At 36.4% G+C, this 26,782-nt stretch overlaps 1 protein-coding gene across 1 annotated transcript; it reads right to left on the reverse strand.

Annotated features, from left to right (window-relative positions):
- Window positions 1–3,033: 3,033 nt before the first annotated feature.
- Window positions 3,034–26,782, reverse strand: LOC135644633 (TITAN-like protein). Its single transcript, XM_065162375.1, has 8 exons — window positions 26,177–26,782; window positions 25,824–25,950; window positions 23,691–24,042; window positions 23,503–23,570; window positions 10,997–11,033; window positions 10,477–10,895; window positions 4,598–4,692; window positions 3,034–3,599 (listed from the first exon to the last, which is right to left on the reverse strand). Exons 1-7 carry the CDS (start codon window positions 26,494–26,496, stop codon window positions 4,627–4,629), a joined length of 1,389 nt encoding a protein of 462 aa, XP_065018447.1. The 5' UTR covers window positions 26,497–26,782; the 3' UTR covers window positions 3,034–3,599; window positions 4,598–4,626.

Genomic DNA, 26,782 nt, shown 5'->3' on the forward strand with positions numbered 1-26,782 from the left:
CTAATATATTATGATATGTAATTCACGTATATATTATGATATGTGATATGGAAGTGTATATATATGTTGTATGTTATGACACGCGATGAGAGACTGTGTATATATGTTATGATATGCGATATAGGAATACACAAATATGTTATGACATATAGTGTAGAAGTATACATATATATTATAAAATATGATGTGAATATGATATGAAATATATTATAAGTACTATAAATTATCCTTACATATGTGTATTCTAATTTACTTTAAATCATAAGTTTATCTCCTTATTAGGCATCTGCCATACAAAAATGCTTTCATTGTGAAATATTTTATGTATTTTTTTATATGATATGCGGTATGAGAATACATATATATATATATTATGATATATGATATGAAGTTCATAAATATCCTATGATTTCCTATTACATATATTATGAATTTTTCAAACTAATTATGGGGTCGTACATTATCAAAGAGATCATAGGAAGATGAGTTTATCATGAAAAGTATTTATTTATATATACATGCAATATAGGAGTTTATGCAGATGTTATAACGGTAAAAGCATATCATTTTATTTGTCATTTATAGATCCTGCAACGGGGAAAGCATGTCACTTTGTTTACCAATTAAAATATTTTAAATTGATCCACTTTTCCATTATGTTATTTTTGATAGTATAAGTAAATTTCATGATAACATCTTCTTCTAGATATGTATATATAATATGAATGAAATTATGAGTAGGGTATTCTAGGGTAACCTTATATATTAATCTGGCATTGTTGTTGGATTCCTTAATTGAATCAAATTAGTTGGATAAAAAATTTTAAATATATAAAAATTCTGCATTAAGAAAAAAATCTATAAAAAGTATATATATATATATATATATATATATATATATATATATATATATATATATATATTCTCCCCCGCAACCCCTGCTTCTCCCACTTTCTCCCTTACCCCTCCACCTGCCCCCTACTCCTCACCCACGCCTTCCCCTATCTCCATATCCTCTCCCGCTCTCTTCCCCCTCCCCTCTCCCACCTCTCACTCTCGTACTTCCATCTCCTCCCCCACTCTCCTCCTTTTTCTCTCCCTCGCCTCCTCCACTTCCCCCTTGCCCTTGGTCTCCACCAACTCCATTCCTCCTCCCGCACCTGTTATTTGACGGATGTCACTCGACAATCCAACATATGTAGATTAGGGCATCACTCTTCAATGCTACTCGTCGCTCGAAGAGAATGAAAAAGGAAAAAATATATATATATATATTTACAGAGAATCTTTAGAATATTAAAAATTTTAAAAATGAGATTGTAAATAACAAAGAGGGGGTTACAAATAAAAATCTCTAATAAAAAATATGTAATTTATCGAAAAAATTTCTCATAATCACTTTTTATTAGAAAGCACCCCTCTATTGAAAATTTATCATATATCTATTTTTTTTCTAAATTTTAATTTATCCCTAATCTTTGTAATTTTTCTATAACTATTTAAACTGATTTACATCAATGTATCTTTATAATATTTTCCTCATCCTAAGCCTTGTTTCTCTTCTCCGCCTCCTCTCACTTCTCTTCGGTTGTCTTCTTCTTCTTCTTCTTCTCTGCCACCTCCCCTTCTTCTACCACTTCTTCCTCCTCCCCTTTTGCTACCCCTATCATTGCATAACTTTTCATAGCTATGAATATGATTAATTGGTCCCATGTTCCTAAATTAATAAATGGGGATACTTACCTTTTAGTTAATTTTGCTCGCTAGGACTCTTTCCCAAACTTGGGGAAGTATCTTTTTCTTTTTTAAAAAAATAGATCAATTATTTCTTTATCCCTAATTTTAATAATATTTTCTTAAAATTTTGAATTAGCTTGATTAATGAATCCATTCAAAATTTTCTAAATGGTCGTCCCTCCTCCTCCTCCTCCTCCTCCTCTATCACCTCCTCCCTTCACGCCTTCTCCTCCACTACCCTCTCTATCTACTCACTCCCCCTTCCCTGCACTCCTCTATCTCCTTCTCCTCCTTCCCTCTACCTTCTCGCTCTTCTACTCCTCCTTCCCTTTGCCTCCACCTTCTCACTCTCCTCTTTCTCCTCACCTTCTTCTCTTCCTTCTCCTTCTCTCCTTTTCCTCTTCTATTGCTAAAGTTTTCATAATTATAAATGTGGATAACTAGTCCCACAGTCCTAAACCAACAAATTAAATAATTTTGTTCATTGGATGCCCTCTTCCTCCTCTGCCTTCTTGTTCTCCCCCTTCTCCTACTTCGCCTCCTCGGACTCTTACTCATCATTCCACTCCTCTTTCTGCTTGTCCTCATCCTCTTTCGCCTCCCTCTCCTCTTCGCCCTTCACCTCCACCACCTCATCCTCCTCATTCTCATAATTTATACATAAGTCATTATTACACTTCAAAATGAATTAAAATTCATTCATTCATCCAACTTATAAAATGTGTCAATTTCAATAAAAAAAATATTAAATTCATCATGAAATGAGAAAAAAAATAGTACAACCATTGTTAGAATTATGTTTAAGTGGAATTATCAAAATTTAAGATAGTTTCATAAAACTTGATTTCATTACACAAAGAAACAAATTGAAATAATTTTATGCATTGAACATATTAAAAAAATGCCAATTTTGATAATAATTCATCATAAAATGAACAAACCAATACAACCATTGTTTGAATTATGTTCAAGTAGAATGATGAAAATTTGAGAAAGTTTGATCCAAGTTGATTTTGTTACACTAAAAAGGAAATTGAAATAATTTTGTGCACAACATATAAGAAACATGCCAATTTTGATTAAAAAAATCCTAAAGTTATCATAAAATGAAAAAAAAATCATTACGATCCGCGTTAGAATCATGTTCAACTAGAATTATAAAAGCTTGAGATGATTTGGTCAAAGTTAATCTGTTAGACTAAAAAATAAACTCAAAATGTTTTTGTTGAAAGAACTTGCCTAAAAACATATCAAATTGGATAATCAATTATTTCAAATTCAGCATAAAATAGACATAGTAATAATGGTTTTCCACCGATGTACCAGTTATCTTGTCATTGAGCTTGGTGTTTATTGCTCTCTTATCCTTACTGGTTTTCCTTCAACATCACCCCATATCTTCCGTTGCCTCATGCACAGACTATCTCCTGGCAAAGCATTTTTTGTTTCATAGAGTTCCACCAAGCTTGTATGGTGAGCATCTCGGTCTTCATAGAAAAATTCGTTAGCGGTTTCAGATGAGCAATCGTTGCGCCATGCTCTCATTGGACAAATACCACAACATCTCAATCTTAATAGAAAAACTCTCTAGCGCTTCTGGATGAGCAATCGTTATGCCATGCCCTCACAGGACAAATACCACAACATCTGAGTCTTAATAGAAAACCTTGCTAGTGCTTTCGGATGAGCAATCATTGCATACCTCGGTCTTATGCAGCAGATAATAAAAAGAAACCCAAATTTGATCTTCCATGCGAAATAATTCTTCACGTGTATGGCCACAATTGAAATCTCTTGCTGTTATATGATTGCAACTCTCACCGGTGCACTACTTGTCTCACACGAGGAAGCTGATGTGGAATCTGTTAAGGCAATAATGACAAATTTATCCTTTGCTCATGATAAAATTATGAAGTGGCAATATCTATCACTGGTGACTGCCAAGAAGAGTAAGAGAAGCTCCGCAATATAGTTGCTCCCATCTCAAAAATACTTTTACAGAATTTCATAGGAAAATTGGAGCCTACAACTCTGTTGTATGTTTTTGTTATGAGTATCTTTCTTACCTGATGTGAATTCGCAAATCATCTTCGGAAGTTAAAAATAAACATGATTGAGCTATAAAGCACTTGTGCCAACTACTTGCCATCTCCTTCAGAAAGGTGCTAATAACATCTTCAGACAAGTTTAAAAAAAAATAAAGCAGGCTGCTGACTGTGGGAAAACTATGACAGCGGCAACGTTAAGGATTGATTGGAATGTGGTCTCCCAGTCACATATGAGCACTCTTATGATACTGCTTGCATTTCCCTAAAAGGTAATGCTCCTTTAGTAGAAGTTTTAAAAGAAATTTAATGGTGGCCAACTATATAGAAATAAGTTGCTAACTCTGTTTCTAATCCTTTAATCCATGGGTTAGAGAAACTAGAGCAACGACATCAAGTCAGACGACCAAGACTTTCTACTCCCAAATAGATTTGGGAGCAAATAGCCATTGTTACTGGTTTCATTTAATCTCAAAAAGATTAAGATGTGATTTGCGTAACCAAAGAACTGGCTATCAACATCTGCACATGTCAATTTAAGGTCCAAAACGCTTGATGTCATTGCATATTCCAGCAACAGTGGTCAGTTTACTTGTGGCTAGAAGAAAAAAAAAAAAGTTCACTGATGACAGTCTTCTTCTAGCTATGGTAAACAAGGATGATAAAAATTACAAAAGCCTGTTTTGGATACTGTACAAAAAAGAAATCTTATATTACACAATTGTAATTTAAAATAATTTTGTGCTTACTCTTAAACAACTTACAACAGATTACCAGATATATTATTAAAAATCACAAGAAAAGCCACTACATACCAGAAGCTGGTGAGATTTTGTTTCCTAAGCTATAATGTGTTCCTGTTTTCTTTGACATGGCCATTAGGTACACAATCTTCATCAGAGCGTACACACTGCAAGGGAAAGAATGACAATAAAAATATGACGGTACAAGAAGCCCATGGCTACAAATGATATAAGAGGAATTACAAGCAGTGTATAGAAAGATATAAGCAACATACCCTGACAACAAGCTAAAGTTATAGAATCTATGGTTGCAATACTTGTCCAAGAAATTGCATTACATAAAATAATCAGCTGAAACAGAACCCCCAAAATTCTATTAACAAAAACGCACAAGAAATTTGATTTATTTTCTCAACAATCAGGAGTTCAGTCAGAACCAATAACCAAATAGTAATCATTATGTTCGCATCAAATGTTATGGTAATTTTTAAAAGTTCAAACTTGTGAAACTTCTCATTGAGCTAGCCTATTCCAAACAGATGGGACGTCACAGCTTGTTATTGTTGTATACTTCTCGTTCAAGAAAAATAATTATACTTAATACTGGAAAAGATTTACCCATCTTGAAATACATGTAACAAGCCACTTCAACAATTAAAATTAGTGCTCAAACAAAAGATCTCATATATGCCTTGAAGAAAATGGTGATGGTTATCAACTCTTAAAAATATTAGATACAGGGGAGGAATACCATTCTCTTAAAGAACAATAAAGGGAAAAGGTCGATTACATGCCACCAAGAATAGATCCAAGGAAAACAATTCAGAAAGGAAAAAATGGCATCATATTCCTTACGGAAATATTTCGATAACTTGATCGGATAACTGCATCATGTGAGACAGCAATGCAGATAAACATATTTTTTTTTTTTCCACTGTTGAAGACAAGCTTAATATGTACTGCGGCCAGCCCTATTACCCATCATAAATGAAAGATGCCCAAAGGTGGAGCACTCAAATATGCAAGAGACGAGTAAAGGCAAGCTACACTTGGTTGATCCACATTAAATAATTCCAGCACTGTTTCCTTGATCTTCAAAGATTTAAATATGCTCCTCACTGAAAATGTATATATGTGTACAAGATTTGGAAGTCTCAAAAGGTATATATATGTACATTAGATTTGCCTGAGTAAATTTCCATTGTAATTGCGACTTTAAAGTTCTAAAACACTATCCATATATGGATACAATCCCCTTTAAAGTGTCTGGCTTTTATTCATCATCTATCATAATATATGAACAAAATTGGGATAATTAAGTGAAATAATAAATACTAAAAAACTCTTTTTTATGGTGAATCGCGGTAGGAAAGTATTGTCCTAAAAGGCTTATTGAACTGCTCCCAGGTAACAAAATTCTATTGTTCTTTGTGGCTTCTATTTTTTTATTTTAGTAGTCAACCAAGCATATGTTTTACCTTCTAAAATAAAGATGTGGTCACTATCTGTTCCTTAGTGCGTCCAATGGCCTCACAGGTCTTCTACCTGACAAAACCATCATCCCATAAGGGATCAGATCCACCATCAAAAGCAGAGAGGCCAAGTTGCTTGAATCACTAGTCTGGAGTTAACACCATGATTAGCTCAGTATGGCATACTCCACGATGTTGTCATTCCTGTAGCTGAAAGTATTACCTCATGCCATCTAGAACTTCATGAATATTTTGATGTGCATGCACAGCTTCAGGGCTGCCTGCAAGGTCGCTTGCTAGATTCAATGAAGTCTATGGAGGTTGAGAATTTTTTTTAAGACTAAGATTGCTCATGCAGAACTTAGAGAATCAGAGGAAGCTCATCATTCAGGTTCAATGGAGGAACTATAAGTAAGGCTGCATGAAGCAGTGGGATTATGTCCACTAACTCTACCACCTTAAGCAGTAATCTTCCCTACAATATTACAACCAGATAATCACATACAAGGTTCTAAACTTATGATAACAAATCATACAACCTAATACACACAAGCTCATATCCATGGTCTGATAGCATAAAAGATTGTCGTTCCCCGAATTCAAAATCCACATAACAACAATATAAAAAAACATTACAATCTTCACAAGAATATCAAGAGTAAACAAAACTAATCCAGCTTATTAATAAAATAATATTCATGTCTTCTTTGTCACAATTCAAATATTCAATGACTAATTGTCTCTAACCGAAACACAAATATTAAACATCTTAGATGCTGCTACTAGCGGTAAACGATGATCTTTTCTCCTTTGAGTCTCGTATATTTTGCTGTCAAAAGACTACCCTGAAAATATAATACATAGATATAGTTCACCAATAGTAGGGATCTTTGAAAATTTTTAAAATCCAGAATACAAATCTTTTTTAATCAAATGCATCAATTAATAAATTAAAATATCATATATATAATCATATTGTTTATCTAATATATACATAAATCTCATGCAATATAACATCATCTCACATGCATAATCGTCAAACATCTAGCATCATCAGTCAACAAAGACTGTCAGATGCTCTCCCGACAGTTGATGGAACGGTTTACCTCCTCAAAATGATTTTTATTCTCCACAAAATGATAGTTGATGAACCACACTCTCAACAACTTATGGAGTGGTATCTCTCATCCGTCAAGATCAAGACATGTTCCTTCCAAAGGCTCATGGACAGCTCGATAATAATTAAACTGAATCATACCACTAGTACTAGCCACTATGAAACAAATGTGAAAAACTATCATCATCACATATCATATTTGTTATTTTTCATTTACATGGTCAAACTACCAGTAATGTCAAAGGCGTTAGGTGCTCATCTCAACGAATCAAGGCACTCGCCAATATAAAGATTAGGGGCTGTCAGGGAGAGAAAGATGCAGAGAAGGGGGTTTGTCAAGGGGAGGGGGGGGTTTTCAATGATGAGGTTGGTATACGGGGAAGGGTGGGATAGGGACAAGATGTGTGCTAGGGAGAGAGAGAAGCACGAGGGAGAAGCGACGACCAAAACTAGCAAAGTGATGGGGGAGGAGGCAGGGCCGCAACGGCTCTACTAGAAAGAGCGAGAGAAGAGGGACTATCAGGGGAAGAACATAGGGGACGAGTAATGACTGATACCAATAGAGGGTCGGAGGAGAAATGGCGATTGATTACCAAGGGAACGAGGGGGGCGGTGGTTGGGGGTAGACGATGGAGATGGATGCCCAAAGCCAATTGAGAAAAGCGGAGGGGAGAGGCGCACCACCAAGAGGGGGGGGGGGGGGGGGGAGAGAGAGAGAGAGAGGTATCGTCACTCATGAGATGGGAGGCACCACCTATGGTTTGCCTACCGACCATCGACTACCTTGCACATAAACCTAGCCATGGTTCAATAACTGAGAATCGAACTGATCAAAACTAGAACCAGAATCGATCAATAATTCCATGATTCTGAACCAAACCGATCAATTTCAGTTCCACCCTATAACTAGAACTAGGCCGAAAAGAAGAAAAAAAATTAAGACAAACAGGTTCTATAGTTTAGCGGTTAGCACTTTAGAATTTGAATCTAGTGACTTTGGTTTAAAATAAATTCGGGTGGCACCATTTTATTTTTTTTCGTTGTTTTCCTCATCTTTCTCATCCTCCCCTCGTCTGCCCCCCTCTCCCCCTCCTTCGCTCATGCTAGAGATTGCATAGGCTTCTGACGCCATCCGATTCCCCTCCTCCTGCCACTATACTTTCTCCCAGTTCCCTAACCTCCTCTTCGTTGTCGTCACGGCCCCTACTGATGCCCTCCCCTCCTCCCGCTCCCATGTTGAGTCTACCCTCGCCTCTATCGCAGTAAACCCTACTTGTGTCATCGTTGCCCACGACCACCTCAAGCACCTCTCCCTCTTTATGTGTTGCGTGTTCACCGCCTCCACCCTCCCTGTTAGCTACCTCATTGATGCTCGCAATTAAGCAGGGAGGATCATTGTTGGTTGCCTTACACACACGAAGAGGAGGATCACCAATGGGGTCACTCGTAGGGATCAGGTTTCCAAGGGTATCACGGGTTTTGTTTTAGATCAGGCTTGGTTTGGTTAGACTACTGTTGATCTAACCAGGATTGGGTCTAATCAGGTTTGAACCTGCTTGATCTGGTTCAGGTGCTCACTTGAGCCACCCAATACCTGGACCATGCCCGATTAGAACCTAAATCGAGAAAAATGATTCTCGCCTCGCCTCACCCAGGCACCTAGGTGAGCAGCCGAGCACCATTAACGACCATGTTTATTATAGGAATCCATGATATGTTTTTAAATGCATGACTTCTATACCGGCAAGGAAGTGCCAAATGAAAAATATTAACAAATTGAAATCATTAATAATCATAAATATGTTTTTAAATGCATCACTTTTCAATCATTAATAAGTGCCCTCAAGACATAACAACAAAACAAACGGTGCAAGGCCTCCATGACCATGTGAAAATCAATAATCAAGTCAGATCTATAAAAGTTGAACAAAAATTTGAGCCAACATAAATTAATTTCGACCACCGCACAAGGATGCGCACTCTAGGTCGTGTTTGCTAAATTGCCCATTGGATCATGCCTGCACAAAAAGTCAGGCACATGATAACCCATTTGCACCTTGTCATGGTTGGATCAACCTAGTACAAGCCAGACAAGTTCATGTGCTTGAGCCGCCTAGCCCAGATTAATGTGGTCAATGTGGCAACACCTAGTTATAATGGACTGCTCAACATCGAGAACCAGATCCCCGCTCCAACTGTTTCGTGGCCTGGGCTGGCCTAGCCAGCACCCCACTTAGATCGGATCTAGGTCCGCCTGCATAGGCTGGAGTAGAAGTCACAGTCTCTTTGGAATCAGTCAGCACCCAAACTGGGTCTAACCCATTCTGGACCTATGCTTGTGTCAAGTATGACCCGCACTCACGCTAGGTCTAACGTGCATCAAACCTATGTCGGCATCATGTTTGGCTCACACAAGAGCTGGGTCTAGCCAATAACCTAGGCCTGACTAGACTGGGGTTTGGACAAAGCACTCTTTTCTTATACAGATTATTCCAAAATTCAAAAATTAATAGTCAAAGATAGTTTCTTGCCAAATAATCTACAAATCATGTAACAAATGAATAACATTAGTCTAGTTTATTAATCATCAATCCATAATGCAAAACTTGATAACAATTGAATTTAAAAATTAAATCAATAAAAAATTAGAATATGGAAATAATTCTCGAAATTAAAAAAAATCATGAATAGTCACATAATTAAAAGCATATAGAACAGAAATTAGTGACATACTATCAACATCAATTTAAATTCAACATCATGTCCAAAATCTAAAGCATAACATCATTGCCATAATTTTGTTTTTTATTTAAACTAAATTCATGTTTATAAGATACAATTTCCAATCTTAGATGCACTTTCATAGGTATTGTATTTACTTAGAAGTTGGATAAAGTTAGATAAAGCTGAAAAGGTTCCTATATGCACTTTAGAAGTTAGATCAATAAATAAAGCTAAACATCTCTTTGCTTGGTCAAGTAAACAAGTAAAGCCAGCCAACCAACCAGAGTTTCTTGGTAAGTGTGCATCAGCAGCAATCACAAGCAAAAAGGTGGAACCACACTTATTTAGAGCATAGGCATGCTGCATCAATGACAGAAATATATTGAAGATGCATGACATTCACATGATCCAGTTTTCATCTTATATATCTATTCATGTAACAAAACAAAATCTTGTGCAGCACCTACTGAACTTATTCATCTATTCATATATCAAATTGCATTATAAAAAGGTAAAAGGCATATTTTAAATTATAACAAATATTTTATCTGCCTATGAGCACATAGTGAACTTTTGAAAATAGAAAAACTGACAAGAAAGCAAAGCATAGTCGAAAGCATGGGAGGCAGTGATCCTACCATTCGTTTGCTTATGTAGGGATGTATCTTAGATGAAAACCCTGATGGACTCTCATTCTCATGAAGTTTCCTCTTCTCCAGTTCAAATTCTTTTCGAGATTCCTTCCTGGTACCTGCTTGCCAAACTCTACCAAAATTAGGAAGCCAGTTAGCATCACAACTTTTTGGAAGAGTCTCTCCCCTCTTCTCCATCTCAAGCTCAGCTCTTCTTTTATCTGCCCATGCTGCTCCCACACGTTTTGGATTCAGCTTTCTTGACTTCCCAGTGCTAGATGATGGAAGCGCAAGTCTATAAACATTTGGATCGTTATTTGCCATATTTTCTTCACTTATTTCTAACCAAGGAGGTGGAGCACCAGTATGCATATTTGCTTGACAGGCTTCAGCAGGCAATGATATTGGCGTGAAATTCTGCAATACTATACACCAGAAGAAAATGATAGTTTTCAGCAACTACAACAGGTATATTCCTGATAACCAAGACAATTTTTAAGAAAAAATATTCTGGAACAATAAATACCCTCGTTGGAGCCCCCATTAGAATCAGTCCTTTGATCCTGATGCACAAAAGATAACATCAATATTTTTCTACATACAGATTAAGTTTACAGAGGCAATATAATATGAGGCATTAAGTAAGCAATTATGATCTTAGATCTATAGCAAGTGCACATTAGAGTGTCTCCTACAGCTTTTTAACCAATTCTCCCAAAAGTTCAAATAATTTGCAAAAAAAAATTCAAAAACTTGATCTACAAACAAAGGTATTAGACGGATGAAAGTTCTTGAAAAAAGGACATGAAAGGACACATGAAAGTTCTCAAAATGAAAAATAGAATAGGTGAAATGGTTCCAAAATTTATCACTAATATTGTAATACTTTAAACGCCAACACATGTATTAAAAAGAGAAATGAACATTTGATTGCATATATCAGCCGACTATATCAGCGTTTTTTTCTGCATATAAGAAAAGGCCAAAAAAGCATCAAAATGTCAAATTACAGGGAGAAAATTTGACCGCACACTAGAGAACTAATGTTACTAGATGTGGATAGAAAATAACAGGTTAACAAAGAAGAACAGAAAAATCAAAGATAACTGTTGGTGGAGTAGTGAGATACAAAAAGCTATCAGCCAAATAATATGTTAGTTCAGGAAACTTCAGAATACCAACAACCTTATAGATAAAAATTACCAGACAAGAAACAAAAAAAGAATCAGCAAAACAACATTTAAGGCCTGTAATACTACTCTTTACTCAATTTTAGCACTAGAGATGAACAGTATGACATATGGAGTTGATAATTGAGGGTAAGGGAGACTAGCCATTTAGGTTGAGTACAATGCATAACCATGAAGCCTGAAGGATTCTGATGAAACTTGAAAGCAAATTAGACCGAGAACAATTATGAAGGAGATCTAGACTAGGCGGTGCTTTCTTTTGCTAGAGAATATTTTGCTGTCTGCATAACCGATGCATTTATCTCAAAGGGGAGTTCAGACACTTCTGGATTTGGATTCAATCATTGTTGAGTGAACAAAGCCAAGTCAGTAGCCCACTTGAGAGATGTGTGAAACCTTAAGCGGCCAAGAAATGGATGTGTGCCAAACTGATTTAGGACTAAAAAAAGGCAGAACATGGATCCATACAGGAAGAAGATATTTTTCATGATTCAGTAACAAAAGTCATGATGATAGTAAGAGCTAGATGATAATAAATAAATAGATTGTAGGTTTGTTAAAAGCAAAGTTTATAAAACGGAGATATGGGTTGGTACAAGCTGGTTTATTCTGGAACACACCCCAATATAAAATGAATAATTTTGAAAATCATCTTAGTTCTATGCCAAGAATATAGATTACAGAAATCTTTGCTTAGCAAGATTTACAGATGGAAAAGATTACTGACAAGAGTGAATAGAGTGGGTTTTGCTGGCTAAGAAAAATATGTAATAGAGTTCAAGCAATCATTAGCAGTGTCAAAGGAAGAATTGTAAACTTTGGAAAAGAAGAGTCAATTAATTACTAGTGTCCAAACAATGATTAAACCAAATGACTCTCTGACAAAAAAAAGTTTATTCCGGCATCAACCTGAAACTAAATGTTAATTTGCACTGTAACCAAATAGCAGACTCTATTTACTGATAATTATTTTAATTTTGGAACAATGGTTCTGACTTAAACAGAGAAAAAACTGTAGAAGAAAAGGGTTCCCAAATAAGTAGAACAGTCAGTGAACCTTTGATTTCAACAAGGCCCAAAAACTTTAGTTTTGAAATTTTCACTATTTTATGATCAGTTCCCTAAAGAAGATTTGAAAATTGGCAGCCAGTATTCAGCAATTTATGCTAACAAACATGGAAATAAGAGAAGTTAAAAGCATAAAACAAGAGAAAAACAGAGTATATTCAAGAAAAAAATGAAATGAGTGCAAAAAAAACATTTACATGCTTAATCAGAAATTAAATGTATTTTGTTGATCGTCTCTTTGCCAGAGCTTCTTTCAGATGTCCACCCTTATCAATTTAGAAAGCATGAAATTTTATGCCTTTGATTTGATTACGCAACAATCATTATGATAAAATGAACTGAAATGAAGAGTCAACAGTGAAAGGATGGTATCTATTAGGTATAGTTTGCCATACTTGGACACAAATTGATAATAAGTTGATAATACTGATTGGAGTCGACACAAAAAGGCTTGAAGGATTCACTTTTGGCTACCATTTAGTGATCAATATCAGGCTCGTGATCAGATTGGATGATATAATCAGGCATGCGTCACATACCCTTGACTGCAAATAGGATCATCATATAGAATTTTCTAGGATTGACTAAGTATTCGATATAGGTTGACGGTATTAGATATTTACTATAGAAATAAAATAAGAAAAAGATAGTAGAAAAAATTACTAGGACTAGATGGTGGAATTTTAAAGATGATAATGTAAATACTTTCAAGAATAAGATGAAAAGAAAGATGACTTCAAACTTAACTAAAGATAATATTAATATTATTTGGACTACGATGAATAATAAGATTATGGGTTTAACAAAGAGATTCTTGATGAAACTAAAGGTAGATATGTAACCTTAAAAGAGAGTTGGAGGTAGTGTAAAGAAATTCAAAAAACTAATTTTTATCAAAAGATCATGATTTAAAGATTGATAAAATAATAATAATGAGAAAAAAATTTAAAAGATATAAAGAATCTAAAAAAGAGGCAAAAAAGCAATTAGTATGGTAAGATACAAAGTTTATGATAATTTTTATAATAAATTAAGCACTAAAGATGGTAAAAAAACATATATCAAATTGCAAAAGCCAGGAAAAGAAAGTGTAAGAATTCAAATAACATTATATGCATTAACGACGAAGAACAAATAATACTTGTTAAAGATAACGAGATTAAAGAAACATGAAAATTTTATTTTTATAAATTATTTAATGAATATTCCAAACAAGACTTAGATTTAACGATAAATAATAGAGGTAAATTTAATAATCATAGATTTATTCATAAAATTAGAGCTAATGAAGTAAAAGACGCAATAAAGAAGATGAAAATAACTAAAAGTGTGGGGCCTAATGGTATCCTTATTGAGGTTTGGAAAATTTTAGGAGACAAGAGAGTAACTTAGTTAACTAGCTTATTTAACAAAATCATAAGATTCAGAAGGATACCTAATGAATGAAGAAAAAGTTTTTTAGTGTCAATTTTCAAAAATAAGGGTGACATACAAAATTGTTCAAATTATAGAGGAATTTAAATCATGAGTCATACTATGAAACTCTTGAAAAGAGTTATCGAAAGTAAGATAAGGCTTGAAACAAATATCTCTAAAAATCAATTTGGTTTTATGCCTCGAAGATCAACTATAAAAGATATTTATTTATTAAGATAATTAATGAAAAAGTATAAGGAGAAAAAGAAAGATTTGCATATGGTTTTTATTGACTTAGAGAAACATCTCTTCGGAGACATCCGATAAAATTGGAACGATACAGAGAAGACTTAGAGAAAGCCTATGATAAGATTCCTAGAGATTTATTATGATGGGTTTTAGAAAAAAAAAAAAGACGTGTTCACTAATTATATTTATGTTATTAAGAATATTTATGATAATGTAGCTACTAGTGTTAAAACTATAGGGAGTATGTCCAGTGAGTTTCCTATTAACATATGATTAACACCAAGGATCCACATTAAGTCCCTACTTTTCATATTAATAATGGATAAACTTATTAGTCACTTACATGATAGAACTCCCTAGTGTATGTTATTTACTAATGATATCGTCTTAGTTAATAAGAGCCTAAGTGGAATTAATAATAAACTTGAGCTTGGAGGCAAGCCTTAAAAACTAAGGTTTTAGATTAAATAGGACAAAAACTAAATATATAAAATATAATTTTAGTGATTCTAGAAAAATACAAGAGAATATAGTTAAATTGGATGGACAAAAAATCTCTTTAAGTAAAAGTTTTAGGTACCTTGAATCAATTATTCAATAAGTTAAAAAGATCAATGAAGATATTATTCATAAAGTCAAAACAGGATGGTTAAAATGATGAGGGGAGTCAAGAGCCTTGAGTGATCATCTAATACCTTTAAGATTAAAAGAAATATTTTATAAGACAGTTATAAAACCAACAATACTCTATGGATTTGAGTGTTGAGAAATTATAAAAAAAACATATACAAAATGTTTATTTTGTCGGGATGAGAATGTTAAGATGGATGTGTAGAGCTACTAAAAAAGATAGGAAAAGAAATACTTTTATTCATGAACAATTAGTTATCACTTCGATATATGATAAGATAAGAGAAAATCGTTTAAGATAGTATGAGAATATGCTGAGGAGACCTCCAGATGCGATAGTCAGAAGAGGTGAAATAATTAATGTTAATGTTATGAAGAAATAAAATAAAACCTTAAAAACTTTAATAAAAACTATAAATAAAGATTAAATACTTTGAACTTAAATAACATATGGCTTTTTATATATTTCAATGACAGCAAAAGATCCATGTAGCCAACCACAAGTAGTTGAGACTTACGGTTTTATTGTTGTTGTACTAAGTATTCAAGATTAGGTAGAATAGGCACAACAGTTGATATCATACGGAATATGCCAATATCCACCAGGACTTATTCGAATAGCTAGAAATTTTGTTGCATTAATCATGGATTAATTAGAAACAACTCAATTCTAACCGGATCAACCAAGTATCAACTAGAATCAATAACAATTGATCATAATCCACAAGGATCATTCAGGATGGATGGCATCAACTATAATTGACCAAGATCAATCAACATTGGTTAAGATTGATTAATCCTTACCAACTATAGTTGATCAAGACCAAACCAAGAGATTCTTAAGTGGACAACTTAAATTAATCCCGACCAATTAACATCAATCACCTTGATTTTGGTATGAAAAATAAAATTCAGTATAGTGAAGCATCTCTAGCCCAAATAGTCAAATTTTGAAACTTTGATTTGTGCTAATAAAATGATGAACCAAAGTTGCCAAGCCCCTACTGGTTTATGGAAAGGAGAAACCTACAGCAGAGACAATGTAGTTATCTAATGCAAGACAATATAGAAAACTGTCCCTTGACATAGGACAATTTGGAGCTCTGGACCAAATCAAATTGTGCAACAAAAACAAAATCAAATTTAAAGGACTAAGAGATATCTTGAGACCAATAAATATAGACACTTGAAAGGAATTAATTTCCTGGAAAAAGCACATCCAAACCTATAATAGGTAATTGTTAATGCACCCCTTAATTAATGAGCACAGATTTGTGAAGATTTGAGATTTCAAAACCCACATCCCACCTTCCCTGCCACTAGGTGCAATTGGCCTTCTCAGTGATTTAAAAAGCGGTAGGCGCCAAAAGGCGCCAAGGTCCAAAAACGCCCGAGGCGCTAGGCGCTCGCCCAGGCGCTCGCCCGAGCGAAGCGAGGCGCTAAAATATAAAAATATAAAATATAATTAATAAATATAATTATTTAAAATTTTAAATAAAAATATAAAAATATATAATATAATTAATAAATATAATCACATTAACAGTATAAACCTGCTGACGGAGAAACGAGGAAGCAGCGGCGAGCGGCGGCAGCAACGACGGCGAGCGGCGGCAGCAGTGGCGGCAACAACAGCGGTGGCAGCGGCAGCAGCGGCGAGCGGCGGCAGCGGCAGCAGCAGCAGCGGCGAGCAGCGGCAGCGGCAGCCGGAAAGGGAAAGGGAGCGGAAGGCGCGAGCAGCGGGAAGGCTCGCGGGAGGGCTCGCAGGAGGCGAGAGGGCTCGCGGGAGGCGCGAGCAGCGGGAGGGCTCGCGGGAGGCGTGAGCAGCGGGAGGGCTCGAGGGAGGCACGAGCAGCGGGAAGGCTCGCGGGAGGGCTCGCAGGAGACGCGAGCAGCGAGAGGGCTCGCGGGAGGCGCTAGCAGCAGGAGGGCTCGCAGGAGGCGCGAGCAGCGAGAGGTCTCGCTGGAGGCGCGAGCAGCGGGAGGGCTCGCGGGAGGCGCGAGCAGCGGGAGGGCTCGCGGGAGGCGCGAGCAGCGACAACGGCGAGCAGCGGCAGCGAGCGACGAGATCGCGATCGGGATCGGCAGCGGCAGCAGGTTAGTGTTTGGTTAGGGTTGGGGTTATATCGGTTTAGTTGGTTCAATTGAACCAACTAACAATCGAACCAGGACCGAACCAGACCTAAAATTCTGGTTCGGTTTACCCAGGCGCTCGCCCGAAGCGCCCAGCGCCTGGGCTCGGGCGAGCGCCCAGGCGGCGCCTGATTGAAGCGCGCCGCCTGGGACATTAGCGAGGCGCTCGGGCCTCGCCTCGCCTCGCCCGAGCGCCTAGGCGAGCGCCCGAGCGCCTTTTGCAATCACTGGGCCTTCTGCACATCCTTTCTATTCTTCATTCTCCACTATATTTTTCCTATTTTCTTTCCTTTACACTGCTGCTACCACCTAACTTCAGACATCCCCAAGAGTTGATTAAAACTATCAGCGGTAGATTTACTTCAGTTGTTTTAACATGAAGAAATTACTTCTGTAGGTTCCTGTCTTCCAGTGATCAGGCAACAAATCATCCAGAATTATTGTCAATAAATGATGAGATCTACCAAATTTAGACCCACCTTCAAATCCCCACGAATGCAAATCAATCATACTTTGGTTTGGAAAAGATTGAGAAAAACTTTGGGTTGACACATTATCAGTCAAATGTCCAGTGAAAGCCTCCACATTATCACATAAGATTTCGATAAAGGTTATAAGTCTAAATTGCAGAAAGTTTATATTTTTTGTTTAAAAACATCTATCCTATGAAATATGTTCTAAAAGGTTATACTTGGTGGTGGCCTGTTGCTTTGCTTTGTTCTCATCTAAGAAGCATGAACACGACACAACGTGTACATGACGACAGTGATTTAAAAAACGGTAGGCGTCAAAAGACGTCAAGGTCCAAAAACGTCCGAGGCGCTAGGCGCTCGCCCGAGCAAAGCGAAACGCTAAAATATAAAAATATATAATATAATTAATAAATATAATTATTTAAATAAAAAATATGCTATTAAATTAATAAAATCAGGTACAAAATCACAATAAATAAATAAATCATAATAGTATTTTTTTATTTTTTAAATAAAAAAATATACTATTAAATAAATAAAAATTAATAGTATTAAAATCAAAATAATATATTATTAACCTAATAAATAAAAATACTATTATTAGTATATAGTTAGCAATATACTATTAATATATTGTTAACAGTATAGTGAGAAGACCGAGGCTACTGAGGCAACGATAGCGGTAGCACGCGACAGCCGTAGCTGGAGGGGGAGCGGCGAGCGACAACAAGAGCGGCGATAGCAACGGCGAGCAATGACAACAGTGGCGAGCAACGATTGTGGCAGCGGCGAGCAGCGATTATGGCAACGACGAGTAGCGATAGTAGCGGCAAGCAGCGCCAGTGGCAGCAGTAGTAAGAGAGCAACGACAGCGGAAAAGAAATCACGATCGCAAGTGTTAGGGTTGGGGAAGTCAAGGAAATCGCAAGAGGGAGCTTGATATCAGTGATTTAGTTGGTTCGATTAAACCAACTAAAGCACCGAAGACCAACCAGACCTAAAAATCTGGTTCGGTTGCCTGTTTTAACCCAGGCGCTTGCTCGAAGCGCCCAACGCTTGGGCTCAAGCGAGCGCCCAAGAGGCGCCTCTTTGAAGCGAGGCGCTTGGACATGAAGCGAGGCGCTCGGGCCTTGCCTCGCCTCTCCCGAGCGCCCGAGCGCCTATTGAAATCACTGCATAGCGACACATCATTTTTTAAAAAATAAAGATACGAACACAACGAGAACATGTGTATTTTTTAATATATATATACACACGATTAATATGAGTTTTAGTATTTATACTTATATTTTATAAGCTCAGCAATATGAACAAATAAATATCATCATACAAGTTGAAACAATTAAACTCATCTATATCTAATCATCCAAATTTGATTAAGTACATTAAATAATTTTTAATAATCACTAAGACTCATTCTGAACATCATTATCATCTTCATCCGATGATTCATCAACATCATCAAAAATATTTTTTTCTAGCTTTGCTTCATCAAAGGAAAAATGCACAACTTTAAGTACTCCAGCATCAAATGAATCAAATTTATCTCTAACAAAATCTCACGTCTTAATCTGTCCCCCTAAGCATGGTATGCAGTACCGAATGGTACCTCCCGATACGGGCGATACGTACCGGTCCGACGGCATACTGGTACGCGGACCGCTCGATACCGCTACATTGCTACAGTATTACACTGTAGCAGTACTACAGTGCTACATTGCTATACTGTAGTAGTGCTACAGTGCTACAGTAATGAAGAAAATATATAAAATTGTTCGATATACCAGGATGTACCGCTCGGTACGCCCTAGTGTACCGCTCGGTACGCCCTAGTGTACCGCTCGGTACACCGGTACCGTACTATACCGAGCCAACCTCGAAACACCGGTACGGTACGGTATTGCATACCTTGCCCCTAAGTATTGCGAAGTTCTCTTGGAGAGAAGACAGAAATTACTATGAATGAATACCAAATCCTCTCGTTGAAGAGTCATTTTGTTCCGTTAAGAGGATGCAGGAAAGAATAGATACTCCAATTTCTCTTGCAAAATGATGAAGAGGAAGGCTACACAAGTAATTTTAAAGCCAATTGTGCAAAGAATAATAATCAACAAAGAATCAAACTCTACCACAAAAATTAACATATTCTGCATTAACACGTGTACTCTCCTTAGACATCGTAGTCTTTCTCGAGAAACCTCTAGATCTCTACGTGGGGTACTCGATTGGGATCCTCTTGAAACTATTTATCACTATAATATCTGAAATATAAATAAATAATAATAATTTTATAAATATACTTAATTATATAGCAAATATCACCAGAAATCAAAATTAATAGATACATGAGATTTAAAGAATGAGCCAAGCAATAAAGTGTAGTATTATTCTTTGTCCAACGATCAATGAGAATTTATTTAATTACATCATAGAAAGATGAAGATTCATCTGATTTCTTTCCTTCATGTCTATTTTTTTCTTTTCTTTCACTTTCTCAATCATACTATCCCATATGTCATATATTAAATGAAGACATAGTTTATCCGTGTCACAAAATCTAAACATTTCATAAATAGGTCTAGTTAAATTAAGAGTATAATCAATACTATCACACCAAATATCATCGAGCATCTTTTCCTTCACAAATCTTACTTTATCAATATTATCATCCATATAACATGATCACTAAAAACTATAGATTGAAGCCCACCTTTGATACGTTTAAACTTTTTAAGTATAATAATTGTTAAACCCATGGTTCACCTTACCGATCTGTAGCGGTGTACCGACCAACTATCGGTACAATACATACCAAGCTGTACCAAGCAATATTGAGCGTACCGACACATGATATCTGGGGCGTACCAATGTATCGCCCGTACCGGTCACATGTCAGATCGGTACGTACCAACCATACCAAGCGGTATGTCACGGTACAACAAACCTTGGTTGAGCCAAAATGTGTATCTGCTATAAAGAGTAACTAACTTCAATAAGCACAAACTCATTAAATATAGACAATCTCATTTAATGATTCATAATGAAACTTTTTATCAAAGATTCAACTGCATGCATCATATGTTAACTGATTATTTTTAATATTCTTTGCAACATAAATACTTTTAAATGCTAAATTGAGAGTATGAACTATACAATCCTAATAATATTTATTTATTTGTTAATAAATAAAATCAATCTAGTGTTATAAAATATATTGCATGTAGATAGATCTTTGATGTGTGTTATGATAAAAAAAATATGGAGTCCAACCATATCTCAATCTAGCATTAAAAAATATTTGTACAGTAAAAGATATTGAATAAAATCTTAACATATAATGCATGCAGTTAGATCTCTGATATTGCAGGTGATGTTGCAATGATAAAAAGTTTCATTATGAATCATTTTATGACAGTGATTTGAAAAGGCGCTCGGGCGCTCACCTAGGCACTCGAGCGAGGCGAGGCCCAAGCGCCTCATTTAAGGACCAAGCGACATGCTTCAATGAGGCGTCGCATGGGTGCTCGCCCGAGCCCAGGCATCGAGTGCTTCGGGCGAGCGCCTGATTGATATAAGACGATTGAACCGCTTAAATTTACGTTAGTTGGTTCAATCGAACCGTACCGCCCGGTACGGGCGGTACGTACCGGTCTGACAGGTTGTCGGTACGCGGACCGCCTGTTACCGGTCTCTACTCTTCCCTACTACTGTTAACAGAAAATATACTATTAACAGTAGCTTATTAATTATTTCTTAAAATAATCTTTATTTATTAGATTAATAATATACTATTTAGATTTTAACACTACTAATCCTCGTTTTTAATTTAATATCATATTTTTATTTAAATAATTATATTTATTAATTATATTATATATTTTTATATTTTAATATTTTAAAACGTCACGCTTCACTCGGGCGAGTGCCTAGCGCTTTTTAAATCATTGTTTTATGATATTGGTCAAATTTAATAAGTTTGTTTTACTGAAGTTACTCTCTATAGTTAATATACATTTTAGCTCAATAATTGTTATGCTTAAAATGTTTAAATTTATTAAAGGTGGACTTCAATGTACGGTTATTAGTGATAAGTGGTCATGTTACAAGGATGATATTGGTTAAGTAAGATTTGTGAAGAAAAATGTGCACGATGATATTTGGTGAGATAATATTAATTATATTCTTAATTTCACTGGATCTATTTATGATATGCTTAGATTTTGTGGCACGAATAAGCCACGTCTTCATTTAGTATATGACATGTAGGACATCATGATTGAGAAAGTAACAATATATATATATATATATATATATATATATATATATATATATATATATATATATATATATATATATATATATAAAGGAAAAAAAATCAAACGAATCTTCATCTCCATAATTTAATTTACCAAATTCTTATTAATCATTGGACAGAAAACAATACTCCACTTCATTATTTAGCTTATTCTTTGAATGTCAGGTATCCACCAATTTTGGTTTCTAATAATATTTGCTATATTTATGAAATTAGTTATTTTTATTTTTTATTTAAGATATTATAGTAATGAATAGCTTCAAGAGGATCTCAATCGAGTACCTCACAAAGAAATCCAAAGGTCTCTCAAGAAAAGTTAAGATCTAAGAAAACTGACAAATATTTTGAATCAAGGATTATGATTTTATATCGGGATACTCTACCCGTCCATAGCTGGACTGGTATGTATGCCAGTATCAGTATACCGACACTCAGAACACCAATATATAACGAAGAAGAAGAAAAAAAAGCTATGAAATACATGGAATAAGAGAAGGCGATGGAGGAAGTGGAGAAAGGAGGCAGATGAAGGAAGAAGCGGAGGTAGTGGAGAAAGGAGCAGGCAGATGAAGGAAGAAGAGGAGGTAGTGCAAGAAGAGGAGAAAGGAGGAATACGAAGAAGAGGAAAAGAAAAAAGATGAGGCAATGGAGGAAGAGAAGGATGATATGTACATGAGGTCCACGCGCCCAATGGGCAACTAGGAGGAAGGAGGGGCAGATGGTAGCCAGCAGCTCACAATTCCGACTCCTGACATACGAAAAAGAGGGCTCACATTCGAAGCCCTAACTGAAGCACTAACCTTTTAAGTTTTTTTCTCTAATAGATCAGTCGTCTTAATTCAGGCTCGGACCTATAAATACAGGTCAGTACAAGCCAAACTGTGTGAAATTGTAGTCCTTGTTTTAAATTACATATCCAAGTTTGATCCTGCATCAAAAATCTAGAGGACTCCATGCTGCATATAATATTCTACTAAGCATATCAATAATTCTGTTGGAAATTCTTACATCAAAAAATGAACAATAGAGAGAAAAATAATGACATTGGAGTATAATAATTGCCCACTAAAGCCTCTAACATTCTTATCAAGGAACTATTATAATTGTTGGCAAACTCTTCACCATAGGATCTCGATGTAGATTCATTTTTTCATTTTTTTTAGTTTAATCGTATTGGTTTTCTTTTGCCTTTGTAGTAGTTTAATTAGTTAGACTTCATATTTAAATAAGTTGTGGCATACCAACTTTTCATGTGTTAAAAAGCTTCAGTGAGTAATGCACTTAAGTTTATTATACATTTAGTTCGTCATATACCTATCAAATGGATTAGGTTTTGTTAGCCTTTTAGCCATTCAAAATTCAGGATTATGTTACTGAATTTTCCCTGCAATAACATGATTAGTAAACTATAGTTCATAACTCTTTCTGAACAGCCCAAGCCTGAATGAGAAGCAACGTTGAGAGATACATGTCATAAAAGCTTCGATCAAATTCTTGTTTAAGTGCAACAAATATGAAATTTTCAAACATGAGATACATGATAAAAGAGGAAACTTACAATAACATTGCGTAGAGGCCAACCAATTAAGCTTTTTGCATTACTGGCAAGACATGAAGGATGTCCGTCTGAAATAATAAAGGCATCATCAAGAACTAACATCAACAAATTAACAAGAAGAATCTCAAGTGCATTCCCACGCAAAGAAGGAAAAAATTAATATCCTTCAAAAACAACAGAGGGCCGACCTGATAAATGCCTTGAAACACTACCAAAGACATAGGTGCCGGGAAGGCCAATATTCCCCTGTATATCCACGGACCAAGAAGTAGCAATATGTGGGATGAAACCTCCAATTGTGGATCCACTAACTGCCGGATCATGTTGATTATCATAATTCTCATTTGTAGGACATTGTAAAGGCATAACAGAATGAGAAGCATTTGAAACAAAAGAATTGATAGAATTTTTTTCAAAATTGTCCATATCACTAGAGGTAAGTGCATATTGGATATCTTTCGATGAACCGGTTGATGGTCCTATAGACCTCTCACAAGATGATGTTGTCGCATTGTTTAGAGTTTCACAGCCTTTCTCCCACTGCAATTGCAAAAACCAACCAAATAACTACTATTTTAGAGTTGAGGATAGACATATAAAGTAACCCAACAAAATTTGCTTTCCAATAGGTAAAATAACTCTAGGAAATTATGAAAACTTCAATATAATACAGAAACACAGATATTAGTATAATACAGCCTTATGAGAAGTGACAGCTACTTTGTCCTTCATACTCAAACAACAGTCAAACTGATTTCCATTGGAATATAGGAATATGTCACAATCTAACCTGAAACAAACCCATTAACTTAACACATAATGGGCCTAGAACCACGTGATCCAAGACGTCTAACCCCAACTGATGAGGAGTAGAACCATCCAACCCTGGATGCCATTACAACTACTAGTTTATAACAGGTGTGACAATTTGAACTCAGATTAAATGAATATTTGAATCCACTGAATTAGAAGCCCAGAAAACCATGAGAACTCTATTGATGGCTGAAGTATCAAACCATGGAATTCTCTATGAAGCAATGTCATCCCACCTTTTTTTTTAAAGGCGCTAGCTAGCTTAGCTATAAAGGCTTTGTCAAATCATTACAAGGTCTTGGGATCAAAATATGCTTTCAACATTTACCATTTATAAAATAAAAAGGTACTCAAAGTATGACTTAAGAAATAAAGAAAGTTGTATTTAGCTTAAAAATTGATGATAAAGCTTATAATAATCAAGCAGAAGCAAGCCACAAAGTAGCATCACATCATGCTCAGATATGCCACCTAGGACTCAGAACTTTTGCCCATTCATATGTTTTGCTGTTATGAAACAAAGTAATGTTTTGATATACACAACCAGAGTTTGTTTAAGGCCCAAATCACCAATTTCTTTGTAGATGTATAATCAACTTACATAAAACATACTGATAACCATACAAAGATATATGTGATTTAGATTTGTGTCAAATAAATTAAAATGTCTTTTTGTTCGAGTGTTTATATTCTGCAAACAGCTAAGAAATTATCCCCAAGTTCAAGGAGAAAAATAGGTGTTGTATCAGGATATAACATACAACAGAACCAAATTACAGTATAAATGCTTCTAATGGTCTTGTAAGAGAAATGTTGAAGAGTTAATGGCAGCATACAGAATAATTTAGAAAAATTAGCCTTCAACGCAGAAAGCTGATTTGGAAGGTTTGTCAGTGATGATATATCCTACACAATCCATACTTCCAAAAAGGTAAAATAAGAAATAAAATGATGCACATTGTGACCATGGCACTTGTCAAAGAGGGCCAATTAAAGTGTCCCAATTTTGCATGTTCATCAACCAATTATCAGCTTGGACTTTCCATGATAAGATATCACAGTTTTGTTTTCTTTGACTTCCTAAAATGCTACAAAGATGAAGCTTGCATGAACAATATAAATTTCTGAACTGCAAGTATGTGTTTACCAACTTCTAGTCAAAAGTCCATAAGGCTAGAAGAATTGCATATCATGTGACTTTGACTTGTATGACAAATGCTTTTTGCATTGCAAATCTTATTTACTAAAGATCTATAGACTATCAACAATCATGGTTTAGGTAGTAACTCCACCTCATGGTGTTTGTTCATGTCATAAGACAACCATTACATAATTCATTAGGTATTTATAGTTGATCAAAAATATTCTCAAAACCATATATTTGCACATGCTTTGTTGTGGTTCGCAGCTGCATCCATATATCATGCAGTACATGCCCTTCTCGATTGTTAGCTCAAATCAACACTAAATTCAACCGTATCCTCAAGCAAAAGAGAAGAGTTGGTCACCTTGAGGAGCTCCGCCTCAGAAACCCTGAAAGAATCTACCCGATCCATCCCTCCCCCATGTTTCCTCAAGAACTCCTTCAGGTTCCTCAAATGCTCCGAGCTCGCCAGATGTTTGATGGTGTTGCTACTGCAAAACATATACCCAATGATCTAATATATAAACCTTTGACCGATTATTGTTTGATACAAAGATACGATCCGAAAAAGAGAAACACTAATATAACAAAATGTAAAAATCTCGGACCCGCAGCCATCAAACTCTATTGGCGACAACCGATCTCAGATCAGTAACCCTAGAAATCACTCGACAGAGGAAGAAATATAGGAGAAGGAGAGAAGGGGTTACGAGTTACCAGGCGAAGGAGCTGCCGAGCTCGCGGAGGTCGCAGCGGCAAAAGAGGCACCAAAGGTGGTTGAGGACGGCGTGCTCAGGGCTGAGAGAGGAGGGATTACGAAGGAAGAAGCGGATGTCAGAGAGCTTCCCATGGAAGCGAGCAAGGACGGCGGCGAGGGCGCGGGCGTGGGAGGGGAAGTACTTGTGCCGGCGCCCTTGGTCGTGATTCAACCTGCACACCTCGCAAAACTCGAAATCCTGTCCGTTTTCTCCCGATGACTTCGACATCGCCTTCTTACTCGAGAAGGGCAACGCTGACTCAAGCACGGCCGTCTGCATGCAGCGGGGAGGGCGGCGGAGGCGGCGGACAAGCAGAGCGCGGGGAAGGAGAGGTGTTTGAGGCAGCGGATAGAGGCGGCGGCGCGAGCAGGGTTTGCGGGGGCGGAGGCGGAGGCGTGGATGGACTCTGCCTGGGAACGGGAGGAGTGGAGGGCGTCAGCGTGGGCCGCAACGGCAACAGAGAGGAGTTGGAGGGTGGAGGAGAGGTCGGGGGACTGAGAGAGAGCAAAGTGACAGGAGGAGGGAAACCGGGTGGCGTCGCAGGCCTGGGCGATCTCCGTCGGGA

Source organism: Musa acuminata, chromosome BXJ3-8 (assembly GCF_036884655.1).
Source record: "Musa acuminata AAA Group cultivar baxijiao chromosome BXJ3-8, Cavendish_Baxijiao_AAA, whole genome shotgun sequence".
NCBI lineage: Eukaryota > Viridiplantae > Streptophyta > Magnoliopsida > Zingiberales > Musaceae > Musa > Musa acuminata.

Excerpts from the sequence above, each read along its gene's own strand:
- LOC135644633 (XM_065162375.1), bottom strand. The coding sequence starts at position 26,496 with ATGCAGACGGCCGTGCTTGAGTCAGCGTTGCCCTTCTCGAGTAAGAAG. Across the intron at positions 10,896-10,996 it reads TAATGGGGGCTCCAACGAGG|TATTGCAGAATTTCACGCCA; the intron begins GTATTTATTGTT and ends TCTGGTGTATAG. Across the intron at positions 4,693-10,476 it reads CCTACATAAGCAAACGAATG|TGTGTACGCTCTGATGAAGA; the intron begins GTAGGATCACTG and ends TTTCCCTTGCAG.